Source organism: Aulonocara stuartgranti (assembly GCF_965226115.1).
Source record: "Aulonocara stuartgranti genome assembly, chromosome: 20".
Lineage (NCBI taxonomy): Eukaryota > Metazoa > Chordata > Actinopteri > Cichliformes > Cichlidae > Aulonocara > Aulonocara stuartgranti.
The window spans coordinates 14,717,665-14,735,296 of record NC_138956.1 but is presented as its reverse complement, the minus strand read 5'-3'; the positions used below and the strand labels follow the sequence as shown (position 1 = coordinate 14,735,296).

At 39.8% G+C, this 17,632-nt stretch overlaps 1 protein-coding gene across 3 annotated transcripts; it reads left to right on the top strand.

Annotated features, from left to right (window-relative positions):
• Window positions 1-151: 151 nt before the first annotated feature.
• Window positions 152-14,794, top strand: LOC309696692 (interleukin-17 receptor D). 3 transcript variants are annotated; one of them, XM_082518031.1, is made up of 12 exons: window positions 152-397; window positions 3,396-3,480; window positions 6,062-6,220; window positions 6,580-6,698; window positions 7,851-7,974; window positions 8,149-8,187; window positions 8,289-8,434; window positions 8,554-8,628; window positions 12,579-12,645; window positions 13,126-13,272; window positions 13,420-13,592; window positions 13,755-14,794. In XM_082518031.1, exons 1-12 carry the CDS (start codon window positions 284-286, stop codon window positions 14,268-14,270), a joined length of 1,764 nt encoding a protein of 587 aa, XP_082374157.1. In that variant the 5' UTR covers window positions 152-283; the 3' UTR covers window positions 14,271-14,794. The 3 variants fall into 3 exon arrangements, with proteins under 3 accessions (XP_082374157.1, XP_082374159.1, XP_082374158.1); XM_082518032.1 differs by having other exon boundaries at window positions 153-397; window positions 13,129-13,272; XM_082518033.1 differs by lacking the exon at window positions 13,126-13,272.
• Window positions 14,795-17,632: the final 2,838 nt, after the last annotated feature.

The window sequence follows — 17,632 nt, the reverse complement described above, 5'->3', positions numbered from 1 at the left end:
CCTGATACTTAGGTTTAATAGACTTGCCATGAGATGTTTGTTTTTTTCTGCACTCTAATAACTTATTGTGGCAGCAGAGCTGTTCCAACATGTACAGGGAGTTTATAGGCCACACCTCCCGTGTAGCCTGAAGATACCACTCCCCTCCACGTCTTTCTTCCTTCTCCAAGGTTGCTGTCACTTAATGCTCGAGCACAACTTGGAGGTGCTTCAGCTGCCAGAGTGTCGGTGAGAGTTTGAGATCCAGTGCTCGCCATGACAATGAGGTCCTGGCCCTAGAAGCATGTGGAAGCTTTTGTACCTGTTTTTGACGCTTTGTCAGCTGCTCTGCTGTCAGGCTGAGGCCACAGCTGCTCCTGTCACCCCTCAGAGCTGCAGTCTGGACTGTATCCAGCAGGTAAGCTGGAGGTTGTATCTCCTTCATAGTCAACTGTTAACTCACCTTAATTCAGTAACTTTGTATAATTCGTACAATATGCAGCATCATGTTTTATTTTTTGTTTTGTGACAGATGTTCTCTCAGCCTTTGTTTGAAAAGTAAGAAAAACTCCCGACTAAAGATAATTCACATAACACATTTTTTTAAGAGAATTATTCAGTTTGTCCTGGTTTTAAGAAAAGTTTAGGTCTTCGTTAAGTGGTCGCAAGATAAATCTAAAGAATAGCAAATAAACAACCTGCAGATTGAGTTCCTGCTGCGTAACTGATGAGTTACACAGAAAACGACATCCTCAATTCTTCAAATATAAGATCCAAATTTAGTAGGGAAAAAAATTCATTTTAAACCGTCAAACTGCTGCATGGTTTAAAATCCCAGGTGTCACATTTTATTTCCCGCCTCTTCAGTGGGTATGTTGTTCTCTGTAGTGGAAAGTATGACGTGTACAAGATTTCCTATATTTGTTATCATCTAAGAAACAAATCTTATGTTCCTTTAATATGTGTGTGTGTGTGTGTGTGTGTGTGTGTGTGTGTGTAACCCTGTAATCTTGAACATAAATCAAGTTAGAAATTGAGGGGGGCTTGAGTGGATTTTCTCATGCTATCGTCTCACACTACAAGCTCCAACAGTTTCAATCTGTCCACACTCTCGGTGGATGTCGGAATGTTTTCACTGCGTTATTTAGGTTGGCTGGAGTTACACATACTGGCTGTAAACAGATTATACCGTGATGACTGTGTGGTGTGTATTCACATAATGAACCTATGATTGTTATTATCAGAGAAGGAAATCTGCAGCAGTTACCTTTAGTTTTAGGTGTCACAAGAAGAAGAGGGGAGGGGGGAGTTGTAATGATTTCCCGGCACAAAGATAAATTCATCACCCGCATATGGAGAGATTTTAAATGTGAAAAAGTTTAAAAAGCAAAGGAGGAGAGCATTTGGAGACTTTTCACTGGAGCTTGTGCCACAGAGATTTATGATGCAACTCATTAAAATGGATCCAGTCGTGAGGGATTATCCAAAATGTTGATTTTATTTGAGCCAGATGTCTGATTTGCTGTCAGTAATGCAGTGTTTTTACTTGAAAAGATATTACCCCTGGGTTACCATACCACAGTGAGATGGTTAAACCAAAGGGCCATGCTCACGTATTCCTTTAAATTTTATTTTGATTAATGAAAAGTGGGGCACTCAGTCATCTTGTAGAAATTAGACTTTGATTTTTCTCCAAAACTTAATTTGTGTGGGCTTTTTATATGGATTAAGACTTCCTCCATGTTTGCTCAGCTGGTTTGCTCCAGAAAACGAAGGTTTAGGCTACGCAGACTTTCTACCTAACCTTCCGCACACACGGTTTCTCTTTTATCATCCTATTAGTCATGATCTCTAAAACCTGTAGAGCAAGTCAGCAGTGTAAGAAAGTGATCAAACAATTTTTTAATGACAGAAACACCAACAGCCAGTGCTATATCTGTCTAGGGGCACACCAGACTTTCATTTTCACAGAAGGTGGAGGTAAACAGCTGTTTTATTACAGAGAAACTATAACAAATTCAGTGACCCAGTCACACTTTCACTGCTCCAACAAGTCAAATATGTCCTTCTGTAATTTAGCGTGCTTTGAGTGTGAAGCAGCATTAACTATAATTACACAAACACCCCGTAAAAGCGATGCTTTGGGAAATGCACTGTCCTGCTCTTCATTGATAATGTTCACTCAACACCAGACTTTCATTTTCACAGAAGGTGGAGGTAAACAGCTGTTTTATTACAGAGAAACTATAACAAATTCAGTGACCCAGTCACACTTTCACTGCTCCAACAAGTCAAATATGTCCTTCTGTAATTTAGCGTGCTTTGAGTGTGAAGCAGCATTAACTATAATTACACAAACACCCCGTAAAAGCGATGCTTTGGGAAATGCACTGTCCTGCTCTTCATTGATAATGTTCACTCAACAGCAGAGCACAGTGAGTCAACCCTGATCAGTGCCTTCACTACACAGTATGTTGAGAAGCATCCACTGTTTAAACACAAGAACAAGCCGCAGCACATACTGTACAGATGGGAATCAGATTTTACATGGAGAATCTTATAAAAACAAGAACCATATTGTTTGTAATATAGCAACAAGGTTCTCCAAACTTACCATGAAGGGTTGTCAGTGCTGATCCACTGTTTAAGCTGTGATAGGTAAGTATGTGCAGATGTTTGGAAATCAAAGCACCTCTGATGATTGTTACTTGAACTGAACTGAACTGAACTGAAGTGGTGCACTACCTTTTTTTATGGCAGGCAAACTGAACATACAATTCTTACAATTCTTACAATACAATTCTTTTCAATTCAATTGTACTTTTACAGCGCCAAATCACACCACACTTACCTCAAGGTGCTTTATATTGTAAGGTAAAGACCCCAAAATAATAAAGAGAAAACACTGAAAACCCCAACAATCACATGACTCCCTATGAGCAAGCACTTTGGCAACAGTGGGGAGGAAAAACTTCCTTTTAACAGGAAGTGTGGCCATTAGCCACGACCGGTTGGGGGTGAGGGGAGATAGACAGGATAAAGACACACTTTGGAAGAGTGCACAGTTGAACGTTTTCAGACTGTCTCTCATGGAAGGCTTTCATAGTGTTGGACAGATACATTTCAGATACGTAAGTTACTGAAACTTAAGCTCTATGAAGAGTAAAGCAAAACTGCCAAAGGATATTAGTTCATTGTTGGGAAGCAGGAATGTGACTTAATTGTTGCTGCTATTAAGTCACATTTTTCCCTTCCCTACTCCTCCTCACTTTTGGCAGCTGAACAGGGATTGTACACAGTCCTGCTTTTCATTATAAAGTTAAAGGGAAGGTCAAATTGAACCTTGTGTGCACAAAACTACGAAAGAGATATAGATGAGTGTGTACAGTTTGACTTCTTTATTTTCTCCTATGCAGGGCGGTCCAGCATGTGAATACTGCAGAATAACAAGGAGTGATGTCAGAAAGGCTCTGGGCTTTAAATCCATTGAAAGGTTTGGAAGTAAGTCAGGTTCAAACATCATACTGCAAATATCTGAGCTCTATGTGAGTTTGAGGTTTGAATGAATTTGGTTCACACCTATTTCCACAATGCTAAGAATGTGGTTCACCTTGTAATTATTATCTCTGCGCAGCATCTGCTTCAACCATCATTTTTTTCTCTCTTTCCTGGTAAACTTCCGACCCTTCCACCTTCCGTGCTCGATCTTTTTCTAATTGTACTGTGATTAATTTCAACATTTAACATGCTAACTTTTGCAGAATTGGCAGAGATGTCCACTCCTTTCAACATTGTCTTCAGTGTTTTCCATTTGTAAATAATATTTCTCTCTGTAGAATGACAGACTAATTACCTCATAACGCTTCTCAGATCAATGGTTGTTTCACTAGGATCATCACCGTTTCAACACCAGTTCCTTCTTGGCACTGCACTAGCACATAGCTGAATGCTTCAGACCAGCAGGTTAGAGGTCAAGCCTTCTGAATGCGATAACTTAAGAATAAGGCAACCCAGTATTTTGACATTCATAACATAGGTGCATCTACTTGGAGGCTGAGGCACTACAGCTGACTGCTGCCAATATGTTTTTTATAACGTAATGACTGGCAGCTGTTGGTCCAACTAGATCCATGTCAACACAAAACTTTGCTTAGCTGTCAGCAAATCTCCATGTAATTTGGTTATTCATGGTCCCCAGAGGATTAATCGGTCTTTTAGCTTTTAAAAGTGCTTTTGAGAAATAGTTTCTTTCTGGAGGTTTTTCAAAGTTTTTCTTTTGGCTGCTTTTACACTCATTTTCACTCAAGTCCCAAGGAATGCTTTTTTGTTTGCTTAGCCACTTCACACTGACCTATGAATCATTCAAGCATAAAAAAGACCCCTAAATCAATGGATGAGTGATTGTTGTAGCTACATGCTACTGAGAATTTTGCAAAGAATCAGTGTTAAAATATATCTTTTTTCTTTCTTTTTTTCCTTGTTTTTTTTACAACCGGCTTGGCACAAAAACAACAATTTGTTCTCTTTTATTTAGCTGAATCCACAAAAAAAGGTTTAAAAAAATACAAAAATAAAGACAACATAGTTGTATTGCACTCATCCCATAAACAGGCATCGTGTAGAATTTGCACATGTACATGTCAAATAATGTCTAGAAGTATTAAAACTGCAGTACATTTATCAGGATTACTACAGCTAGTGCTTGTCTAATTGATGCTAACACCATGACTAATATTAAATCTGCTTTAGACAGTCATGTTCCCCACTGCCCGGTCGTTCCAAAGATGAAAATTGTCTGGGTTTGGTAATACATTTTTTTCCTTCCATGGATCGAGTAATACCGCTCAATTTTGTTCCAGTAGTTCAAACAAGAATGAATGTATGCTGATCAAGGTACAGACTTTTGAGGATTATCAAATCCGGCTCATCAAATTACTGGGATTAACTGGGATTCAGGGGGGTTCCAAAATTCACATAAAATAAAAGATAACTGATTAATTACACTAGCAAAAACTCACCTTTTAGGCTGTTTTTGTCAGGGATTTTTCAGTTTTCTTCATTCCAAATTTAGCGGCTAGTCGAACGATATTTTGTTGTGGTTCCAAATTTTGGTGACCGTTAAGTTATGTAGGAGTGATGTATGTTGAATGTGACATGTGAAACAAATGCAAATGGTGAACATAACACCATAACACCAAGTCTTGTTCAGATTATCCCCACTGTGATGAAGGAGAGAGGGTTCATGCATGTAGTTGACAAAGCAGGTTTTAAAACATGAACATTGCTCTTTGTACAGCAACAACATGCTGATGGCAGAAATCATTAAGAGCATGTCTACAGATTTAAGTTTGCAATGGTTTAACTGTTATGTACTGCAATCAGCTTTAACATTCATAATTGATTACTTGTATTTCCTCTCTTTACCACTTTAATTAATTAAAAACTGAAGATCGTAATGTTTATATTGTATCTATAAAATACAGTGCATCATAAAATGACTGAAATAAGTGCATAACAATATTTTGTTGCATAAATACCTAACACAGAGTAGGCAATAATCCAGTTTGCCAGCTCTTAACTCTGTTTATCACGTCTAGTTTTCTTGTTTGATTGCTTTTTGAGTTTTGATTTTTCCTTTGTGATCAGACTGAATTCAACCCTCTGCTGGGATCCGGGTAATCCTGATATTCTGGATCAAATAAATTATTTTCCTATTAAAATGTGTTTAATCCAGATTTTAAAAAATAATAATTTTGGATTACCTGATCTTATCCGATCTTGCAATCCTATTTCTCCATTGAACCAGATTTGGATTGGGTCAGTTCAGATAGATTATATTTGAAAAACTGAGGATTGGTCAGAGAATTGTGTTATCTGTCTTTTCCTTTCATTACCGCTGTCAGCTTTATGACCATTGTTTACAATAACATTCCCATCAGCCCAAACTGTAACTATTTGTGGTGCAAATATTACCATCTTAGCATTCCAACCATATTAATTTAAATGTGTTAGCATGTTGGGATTAGCAAGTGCAGCCTCTCAGAGCTATTATTGAAGTATTTTCCTCATTATTCCTCTTCAGGTTGTATTCCATGGCCATGTTTTGAGCTGCTGGGAAATGAAGACCCTAAAATCTGTCAACACTACGTCCAAGCACCAAATGATGTGAAGGTTGAGTTTTTAAATGACTCAAACTCCCAATCTGACACCATCATTGTCTCCTGGAAACCCAGTTACTATGGTAAAATTTGTTTGCTTATTGAGAATATATACCTATCATTTATCATGTCGTATCCTAAGTTTCTAAGTGAAAAGAGTAATTTTTCACTTGGTGGTGGGATATCTATGATTTGTTTTTCTTTATTATTATGAGAGGTTAAAAAAGACATCTGACTTCAATTATGAGACATATGCGAGATGTCTCCAAAATTATTTTTCTTATTGTACTATGTGACTGAGGCACTGACACATGACAACGTCGGAGCCTGATAAAAAAACAAAAGAAAGAACAAACTCTCAGACGTAAACACTCGTACACACAGTGTGCAAGTTTGATGAAGGGTTGTTGCTAATTCTTTGTTTCTTTTGTGTTTGCTGCAGGGATCGCCTTCCTTCGTGGCTTTCAGGTGTCCCTCCAGGCTCTGGGAGGGACTAGCGTTGCCTGTCAGCTCTTTCTCTTCCACCGCAACTTATCCCTCCCAACTTCACATGCTCAACGGGTAGGAAGAGCCCTGCTGGCTTTGGCCTTTGGCTGTGTTATTTTTCCTTTTATTGTGTTAGACCACACAAAGAAAACGTGAAGCTTTTAAAGTTTTAAGTTACAGCTAGTTATGACAATAACTGGCTTCATGTGGATATATTTCCATTTACAAATGTTTTGAGTTACAAGTGGTTTCTAAATTTTTCTCAGTTACATTCCCTTGAACCAGAGCTTAAACAGCATCTTTCAGTTTTGGGGTGAAAACTGCAAAACACTGAATACAGAATAAAACAAAATAATGTTCTGGATGAGATTACGATCAAACATAAAACTGACAACATGTCCTTGGAGGAAATAGTTTAACATTTTATACTAAAGATCATCCAAATGCTGTAAATATGAGGCAGGACATAGAAGACTATTGTTTATAGATGAAGCCTTTTTTTAACAAGCTCGTCCCCAGTGGACTTAAATTATTTACATATATTCAAACCACATGGACAAACAATGAATAGCTCCATTCAATTTTTTTAACTGGTAAGTCTCAAAGAATGAAAAAGCAGCAACACTACTGACAGTAACAACAACATGTAACTAGCTTCTTTTTACTTCTTCTTGACGAAGAATCGCTCTTTCACACTAAAGTTCCCCTGTGCGATATTGCCTAAAATTTAAATAAAAACACAATACAATGATTTGCAAACAAGGAAAAACATAAAAAATCTGAACTGAGTAAACAGTTGGAGGAACATTAGGTTAACTGGCAACAGGTCAGTAATATTATTGGGTATAAAAAGAGGTTCTTAGAGAGGCAAAGTGTCTCAGAAGTAAAGATGAGCAGAAGTTCACTGATCTGGAAAAAGGCAGCATCTACAAATTCCTCTTTCAGAATAGTTTCAGTTTTAAATTGAGAAGATTAAATATCTCATCTACAGTACACAATTTAATCTAAAGATTCTGAGAATCTGAAAAAATCTCAGTAAGTAGGGGACAAGGCTGAAATTTCCGGACCCTCATGGACCCTCTTGGGTGACGTTGCATTAAAAACAGACACGATTCTGTCATTGAAATCCCTGCATGAGCTCAGGAGCACAGGAACCATCGTCTGTGATCACAGTTCACTGCCCCAAACCATATATGAAGTGTATAATGTGCCCATGCTATTCTGCAGGTGTACAAGTCAGACCCGTTCCCCGGCCTCTCCCTTGGATCCCAGTATGCTGTTACTGTCATGGCTCTGCCAGTGCCTGAGGAGTGGGAGAGGTTCTACCGCAGTGAGATCTTCTCTACACGATGTAAGATGCTGTTTGGTGACCTTTATTATTTAAATCTGCCTTTTTAGTTTTGGTCCAACTTCAGTGAATAGCATTATCATAAATTTACATATTTTGCCACCAATCAGCTCTGCTATTCTGTCAACACTGCATTAAATCAATATTTAGAGTAACATGTGCTTCATGTTCTTGCAGCATGTGCAGAGAAGAATGGCTTTGAGCAGTGTAAAAATGGTGAGAAAACTTATTTTCATGTGAAGTCCAGTCTGTGACAGTCTTTCTCCAAAGATCTGCTTTATTCATGACATTATGTTATTGTTATGGTCTGGTTACAGACTGGTACCCTAAACATATTGAGGTTCAGCAGGAAGGCAGTGCCATCACTGTGACCTTTAACTTGGCTCCTCCAAATCTGGGAATAAGAAGCTACTTCTCGCTGTGTTACATAAATGGCAGGAAAAAATACACCGACATAATACCGGTAAGTAATTTCCTGTGCTGCACCTTTGTTTCATTCAGTGCCTTTTATTTATTTTTAGATATTTCTGATCATTTAGGTTCTCTTTATAAATGTAACAAGCATTAATTTCATCATCTTAGGATCTGACTACAAATAAAACTCACCATAGCTATCAGCTGAGCGACCTTCAAGAAGGAACCAATTACACCTGTGAGGTAAAAGAATTATGACTAACACTGTTTATAGTATATGTGGACATAAGTATAACTGCTTTCCACCAAAAGACTTGGTTGATGAATAAACTTGAATACTTGAATGGACTTTGTGTTTATTGACTTTTTCCCCCAAATCTTTTTACCACATGTGTGGATTTCATCAGAAAATAGTTTGCTCATCAGTCATATTGCGCGAGGTGATGACATTGTAGGTCTTTTCATATTCTTTTACTGTCTTTTAACTAACCGTTCAATTTTTATGGACAGCAGCTTTCCTGTTTTTGTGCACTTTCATTGTTCTCTTTCCCAGAAACAGCTAACTTTGTCTGATACAACAGCTCAACCCCCCCCCCCCCCCCCCCCCCCCACACACACACACACACACATACACACACATAATCAAAGTTAGCAAATAAGTGGTTGTGAAATGCATATACGAAGATCACACATTGTGACCACCTGCCTAATATTGTGTTAATCTCCTTTTGCTGCCAAAACAGCCCTGACCCATCGAAGCATGGACTTTATTACCACTCCTGAATGTGTGCTTTGGTATCTGGCTTGCATGCATGGCTTGATTGGATTAGGGTATTTAGAGGCCAGTTCAACACCTCAAACTTGTTGTTGTGCTCCTTAAACCATTCCTGAAGCATTTTTGCTTTGTGGCAGGGTGCATTATCCTGCTGAAAGAGCCCCACAGCTATTAGGGAACACCGTTTCTATGAAAGCATATACATGTTCTGCAATAATTCTTAGGTACACTACCAGTCAAAAGTTTGGACACACCTTCTGATTTAATGGTTTTTATTTATTTTAATGACTATTTACATTGTAGATTCTCACTGAAGACATCAAAACTATCAATGAACACATATGGAATCATTTAGTAAACAAAAAAGTGTGAAGTAACTCAAAACATGTTTTAGATTTTAGTTTTTTTTTTTAAATAGGCTCCCTTTATTACTTTGCACACTCTTGGCATTCCCCTCGATTAGCTTCATGAGGTAGTCACCTGAAATGGTTTTCCAAGAGTCTTGAAGGAGTTCCCGGAGATGCACTTGTTGGCCCTTTTGCCTTCACTCTGCAGTCTATCTCACCCCAAGGTGCGGTAAGCTGAACACAGCTTCAACCGTCTGTTTGTTGGAAAATAGTAACGCGACCGCACCGCATTTTCTTGTTAGTAACAGTAATGCCGTTGTAACGATAGAAATACTAATTAGTTAGATTACTCGTTACTGAAAAAAGTAACGCCGTCATTCCCATCACTGATTGTAACGCTTGATGGGTTTTGCGACTGCACTCGGGGACACATTCAAAGTTTTTGCAATTTTCTGGACTGACTGACCTTCATTTCTTAAAGTAATGACGGCCTGTTCTTTCTCTTTACTTAGCTGATTAGTTCTTGCCATAACACAAATTCTAACAGTTGTCAGATAGGGCTGCCAGCAGGCAAGAAATTCCACAAATGAACCCTGATGAGGCACAGCTGTGAGGTGAAAACCATTTCAGGAGACTACATCATGAAGCTTGAGAGAAGGGTTTAGCCAGCAGAACCAGGCTCAGGGAGGGGCGGGGCCATCTGCTGCGACCGGTTGGGGTGAGAGAAGGAAGACAGGATAAAAGACATGCTGTGGAAGAGACACAGAGGTTAATAACAGATAAGATTCAATGCAGAGAGGTCTGTTAATACATAGTGAGAGAGAAAGGTGACTGGAAAGGAAAAACTCAATGCATCATGGGAATCCCCCGGCAGCCTATGTCTATTGCAGCATAACTAAGGGAGGATTCAGGATCACCTGGTCCAGCCCTAACTATATGCTTTAGCAAAAAAAAAAGTTTTAAGCCTAATCTTAAAAGTAGAGATAGTGTCTGTCTCCTGAATCCAAACTGGAAGCTGGTTCCACAGAAGAGAGGCCTAAAAACTGAAGTCTCTCCCTCCCATTCTACTTTTAAATACTCTAGGAACAACAAGTAGGCCTGCAGAGCGAGAGCGAAGTGCTCTAATAGGGTGATATGGTACTACAAGGTCATTAAGATAAGATGGGGCCTGATTATTTAAGACCTTGTATGTGAGGAGCAGGATTTTGAATTCAATTCTGGATTTAACAGGAAGCCAATGAAGGGAAGCCAAAACAGGAGAAATCTGCTCTCTCTTTCTAGTCCCTGTCAGCACTCTTGCTGCAGCATTTTGGATTAGCTGAAGGCTTTTCAGTGAGTTTTTTGGACATCCTGATAATAATGAATTACAGTAGTCCAGCCTGGAAGTAATAAATGCATGAACTCGTTTTTCAGCGTCACTCTGAGACAGGATATTTCTAATTTTAGAGATGTTGCGCAAATGGAAGAACGCAGTCTTACATATTTGTTTAATATGTGCATTGAAGGACATATCCTGGTCAAAAATGACTCCAAGGTTCCTCACAGTGTTACTGGAGGCCAAGGTAATGCCATCCAGAGTAAGAAGCTGGTTAGATACCATATTTCTAAGCTTTTCAGGGCCGAGTACAATAACCTCAGTTTTATCTGAATTAAGAAGCAGAAAGTTAGCGGCCATCCAGGTCTTTATGTCTTTAAGACATTCCTGCAGTTTAACTAATTGGTGTGTGTTATCTGGCTTCATGGACAGATAGAGCTGGGTGTCATCTGTATAGCAGTGAAAATGTATGCTATGTCTTCTAATGATACTGCCTAAGGGAAGCATGTATAATGTAAACAGAATTGGTCCTAGCACTGAACCCTGTGGAACTCCATAATTAACCTCAGTGTGTGAAGAGGACTCTCCATTTACATGAACAAACTGGAGTCTATTAGATAGATATGATACAAACCACTGCAGTGCAGTACCTGTAATACCTACAGCATGTTCTAATCGCTCTAATAGGATATTATGGTCGACAGTATCGAATGCTGCACTAAGGTCTAGCAGGACAAGCACAGAGATGAGTCCACTGTCAGAGGCCATAAGAAGATCATTTGTAACCTTCACTAAAGCTGTTTCTGTGCCGTGATGAACTCTGAAACCTGACTGAAACTCTTCAAATAAACCATTCCGCTGCAGATGATCTGTTAGCTGTTTGACAACTACTCTTTCAAGGATTTTTGATATGAAAGGAAGGTTGGAGATTGGCCTATAATTAGCTAAGACTGCTGGGTCTAGAGATGGCTTTTTGAGTAAAGGTTTAACTACAGCTAGCTTGAAACGCCTGTGGTACATAGCTGATTATTAGAGATAGGTTGATCATATTTAAGATCGAAGAATAGATTAATGGCAGGACTTCTTTGAGCAGTTTTGTAGGAATGGGGTCTAAAAGACAGGTTGATGGTTTGGAGGAAGTAATTATTGAAGTTAACTCAGAAAGATCAATTAGAGAAAAAGAGTCTAACTTAACATCAATGGTACTAAGAGTAGCTGTAGATAATATTACATCTGTGGGATGATTACTGGTAATTTTTTCTCTAATGATAAAAATTTTATTTGTGAAGAAGTTCATGAAGTCATTACTAGTTAACGTTAAAGGGATTGTTGGCTCAAAAGAGCTCTGACTTTTTGTCAGCCTGGCTACAGTGCTGAAGAGAAACCTGGGGTTGTTCTTATTTTCTTCAATCAGTGATGAATAGTAAGATGTTCTGGCTTTGCGGAGGGCTTTCTTATAAAGCAGCAAACTATTTCTCCAGGCTAAATGATGATCCTCTAAATTTGTGACACGCCATTTCCTCTCCAGATTACGAGAGGAAATCTGGAGAATTATTTGGCAAAGTTGCTCAAATCCTTATTTGCTCAAATCCTAAGTTGCTCAAATCCTTATTTGGCAAAGTTGCTCAAATCCTTGGGCTTGCCTAATCTTCCTGCTCCTAACACATTAACTTAGAGGACAAAATGTTCACTTGCTCTTCACTTGCTCAGTCAGATATGTACTTTCGTGCTTCACCTATTTGACTTTTTTCCACAGATTGCAGCTAATGAAGTGGATGCAGTTAGGAAAATGTTCAATGTTCATGTCGTGCACACTCAGAAAGGTAAGGAAAGCTGTTTTGTTGCTGCATATTCACACAATTACTATGTCACAGTGTGTACAAAGCTTTCTGTACTTTTAGTTGTAAAGTTATATCTCCTGAACCATATGCAGGTTTCTTGCATGCATGCACAAATTTCTCAAGAACTATCACTGGACATGAAAAATGTGTATTCCCCAATGGCAAGCAGTTACTGGCTTTCACTAGGTGAAGGTGCGGCAGCAAGCAACCCTCCTAATTGTTTTGGTCGCAAGATTTCCACCCTTGTGTAGATGACGCCGACTTCTGTGCAAAATAGGAAACACATTAATGCTACTTTGTTAGTTATACTTGTTACACGTATTTCGCTGTCTGTTTGTTACTGATACACACTTGTGGCCAATGCAATAAGTCTTTTTATTTTAACTATTCTAATACTTTGAAAAGCAGTGGGATAATCCACTAAACTGTCTCAAGAAATAATTCAAACTTTGGTGTTATCAGAAGATGCCTCTCCACGCTCTGTCACTCCCTCCTTGGCTTTTGTCCTTCCTCTGAGTCTGGTCGCGGTAGCCGTACTTGGAGGCTGTCTGGCTATTGTCATTAGGAGGAGGACCAAGCTGCAGATGAAGAAATTTGACATACAACTAGGTGCAAAAACAACCCAGACATGTCATGTAAAATCAGTATTTGAACCACTGCCAGTTATTACGTTTATACATTTTCATTTAGTATCTCTAATCCATCTGCTCCTTTCCCCAGCAGCACATGAAAATGTTTTGTTTTTTTAATCATCAGATATCATCAACAAACACGAGGAAGTTGGGAATCAGGAAGAATTGGTATCACTGCGCAAAAACAGGCTGACCCCTCCTCGTCTTCTGATTTGCTACAGCAGCCATGAGGGCCCCGCTCATGTCAAAGCTGTCATGCAGTTAGGTGTTTTCATACAGCAGCACATGGCCACTCAGGTACAGTTTTACATTTTATCTCTTAACTTGCAGCACATTTTGTAAGGGCAGTTTTGGCAACATTTTGCCAAAGTGTTCGTTAGTATGAGATGCATTTAATAAGAGAAAGAGATGGGATTCGGTTTATATTAACAAAGTCTTCCCACTTATTTTTCTTCAAAGGTGTGTCTGGATCTTTGGGACTCTCTGAGCGTGGCTGAGGAAGGCAGCATGGCCTGGCACTGCCGGCAGATCCGGGAAAGTGACTTTGTCTTGGTGATGTGTTCTAGGGGCTTTAACCAAAGACCCAAGCCAGAGGATGATGATGGTGATGAAGATCAGGCCTACAGCTCTGATGCAATCATCCAACTTATTGGTGCAGAGGTGGGCCGAGCCAAAGCCTGGGGCCAGGACCTGTCCAAATACATGGCAGCCATTTTCGAGTACTCAGAGGAGACAGACATTCCCACTGAACTGAGGCTCATTTCTCACTATGTACTGACAAGTGACTTACCACTGCTCTTCTCCCACCTCCATGGAGTGGCCCTGCACAGGCCTGGGGCTTACCTTAAGATAGACCACATCTCAGAGAAAGGCTTTGCCAAGGTGCCAGCTGGAGCTGCTCTGCAGTGGGCTATCTATGAGGCTGGAATGGCATTGGAGGGAAAAGGACAGCACTCTCTGGAAGAAGGGGACTAGATAGTGAAGAAGGGACTTACACACCCTCAGTTAATGATAGTTCTCAGCTCGATATGTGATAGTTGAATGAAACTGTGAGTTTACACCTCAAACGTGAGGAGTGGATCTACACCTGTGCCTCAGCACACACTATGACCTCTGCAATGCCTTAATATGCAACTTAATATGCACCCAGTATTATGTGTCCTGGCCAAAAAGATATTTTCGCAAATAAATATTTTCAGTCAATTTTCTTGCAGTATTGTGTAATAGGTTCCATGAATACATCAGCTATTAATCTTATTATCAAGCTTACTCTGTAAGACTGTTTATTTTGAAGTTGAATTTTAAATATTGTAAACAAGCAACTTTACAGCCATGCTTCACGTGTCTGTGTACATCTCTGCGTACAAATGGAAATCAAAGCTTCATGTCATTTAAACATATGAATAAATGTCTTGTCTTGTATATTACATTATATTTGTGTAAAATAATACAATTTATTTACATCGAAAATTTTAATAAAATAAAAAAGTTTCAAATAATGCCATTTTATTGCGACTTGTTTTTTGTTTGTTTTTTAACATTTTGCTGGTGCTGTAAGTCCTCAGCTTGTCTTTGATCAGAAACAGTCTTGGTTAAATATTGGCTCATACACACACTGTATTAAAAACAGGGGGAAATTTTATATCGTCGATCACTGTTCCATTTTTCTGAATATAACAATTACAAGACAGACCATAATTGAAGATTATCTGTTTATTACCAAATGTCAGCAGCGTAACTAACAGCTCACTTGTTGGAATAGGTCAACAAAAGGCTGGAAAAGTCAAGTGACACTAAAATGAAACAGCTGGAGGAACAATTTGCAACTAATATGGTTAAATGGCAACAGTTTACGATATGAGTTTACAAAAGAAGCCAGATGTGAACAAAATCCAGATCACTGTTGTCTAATTTTGGCCAGAGTTCATTTGAAATAGACTGAGACGAGGTGGAAAACTGTTCTGTGGTCAGACGAATTTAAATTTGAAATTCTTTTTGAAAACATGGACGCTGCTTTGTCTGGATTAAAGAGGAGACTGAACATCCAGCTTGTTCAAAAGTTTGCATCTCTGATGGTATGGGGGTGCATTGGTGAAGATGGAATTGGCACCTTACACATCTGGAAAGGCACCATTCGCCTCCGTCAGTGCGCCCCAGGGCGGCTGTGGCTACACTGTAGCTTGCCATCACCAGTGTGTGAATGTGTGTTCAAGTTCAAGTTCAAATTTTTTGCCACAAGCAGTGGCAGGTTGCCTGGCAGTGGAATGAACCCGCCCCCGACCTTACACACAGTACACAGACATCACATGGGGGATACAAGTCAGAGAACGGTTGCATTACAGAAAAAAACACTGCAATATACACTACAATGGGAAAGTACAAGAGGAAAAAAAGAGACCTCTGTTCATGCTGGGCTATAGAGGACAGCATGAGAACAGGAAACAAAAACACTCCTCTGCACAGAAAGCACATAAATGTCCACAGTACAACATTATGGAGCACGTGACCAGCAACAGGGTTGGGTAAGGGATGAGGAGTAATCCCAGGCAACACAGCAGCCATCCTGCCACTGTACCGACTCTCCAGCGCGGGCCCAGACCCGCCTCGTGTTCCCAGGAGGGAACAAGCATCAAAGGCATTGGAAGGGGAGGGGGGATGTATGAGTGCTTATCAGTGTAAGTGTATGTGTGTGCGTGTCCATAGTTCAGCTGAGACAGATGATTTTATTGTGATATTTATATTGCATGTTTGTTTATTGATATTTATATTGCATAGTTTTATCCTCATATTTATATTATGTGTGTTAGTGTTGTTGTACCATATTCCTTTAATCCACTGTGGACTAAGCAGACAATTGTAGGCACCTGTGAGGTGGGGGCGTTCACTAAGATGCCCTATCAGCCGCCGGGCTGACCTGTTAAAGGGGATAGTGAGCGCAGAGACAAGAGAAGGTTGTTTGCCAACCGCCATTAAAATGGAGGAGGAGGAGGAGGAGGAGGAGGAGGAGGAGAAGAAGAAGAAGAAGAAACAAGAGAAGCGATGCATGAAAGGTGAGCAGGAGAAAAAGGAACACGTGTAAGCCCGCACGTGTGTTGAAGGAACTGCTGCCTGACTGTGGGGTGCCACGAGTCGTTCAGTGATCCAGTCCCAACGGCAGGAACAGCAACAGTGGGTGGCGATGGCCGCAATTCACAACAGGGCAGGGATGCCCCTCTGCCTGCATCTGACAGTGCTACGAGGGAGGTAGGTGCAGGTATGGAGTGGGGCGAGACTGTGCGGTGACGTGCTGTCAGGAGGAGACAGGTCTGCGACAGGAGCCCCCTCCTTGTTCTTCTGCCCGGCGTGGTTTCCATCCCGGAAGAGAAATTCCTCTCCTGTGTCAGATAAGGAACATTCGCCCACGTGTGGCTGTACTGTGGGATTATGGGACTGTGGGAGGGGAATTTTAGCATATGGGAGACATTCGTTTAGCTTTGTTTTAATAGTGTATAATTATTTCTGCCGGCAGGGTTTTTAGCACATTGAGAACTCTTTTTTTATTGTATACGGGGGATTTTAACTTGTATTTGTGATTCTGGCTGTGTTTTTTATGGAAATAAATGGTGTGTGTTCAAAGCCAGCGTAGTTTCTGTGCCCTGAGCGCTGACCCGCTCACTCCCCTTCCTCTTGTATGTGAACGGACTTGGAGGTGAAGATTTAGGTCCACCAGTCTTTGTGTGTGTGTGTGTGTGTGTGTGTGTGTGTGTGTGTGTGTGTGTGTGTGTGTGTGTGTGTGTGTGTGTGTGTGTGTGTACAGAAGGAAGGTCATGGCAGGAGCCTTTTTTTTTTAATGCATTTCCAATCAGCTTTTTTACAAGAAGTGTATTTCATACATTGGAATAAATGTATTCTTTTCGATCAAGGGCGTAGATTTGGTTTTGGCATTGGTGGGGACGGATGATTCAACCACCGAACCCTGCCCTGTTTCTTTTTTTCCCCTTTTTGTCTTTGCTTCTTGATAAAAGGAGAAATACACTTTCCTACATATGCTATTCTACATGCTTTTAAACCATTTAAAATTACAATTCATAGTTTTACATTTGAATTATATAATGTTAAATTACTATTAAACAAATGACTGACTAAGTATTTTAGGCTTTAGTTTACTTCAATCATATTTCATATAAATCAGGTATCATACAAACATAAAAATAGCTTCAAATACAGTCATGACAATAAAAGAATATGACTTTAAAGACTTAACAACATTACTTCAGTTACACCAACATCTGTTATACATTAGCACTAAGGGAACACTGAATGACCTAGTGGGTTTTGTCCATAAAACTACTCATCTA

Bases quoted from the DNA above. Each gene is read 5' to 3' on its own strand.
- LOC309696692 (XM_082518031.1), top strand. From the start codon at position 284: ATGTGGAAGCTTTTGTACCTGTTTTTGACGCTTTGTCAGCTGCTCTGC. The intron at 3,481-6,061 runs GTAAGTCAGGTT...ATTCCTCTTCAG, and splicing joins ATCCATTGAAAGGTTTGGAA to GTTGTATTCCATGGCCATGT. The intron at 8,188-8,288 runs GTGAGAAAACTT...GTCTGGTTACAG, and splicing joins CTTTGAGCAGTGTAAAAATG to ACTGGTACCCTAAACATATT.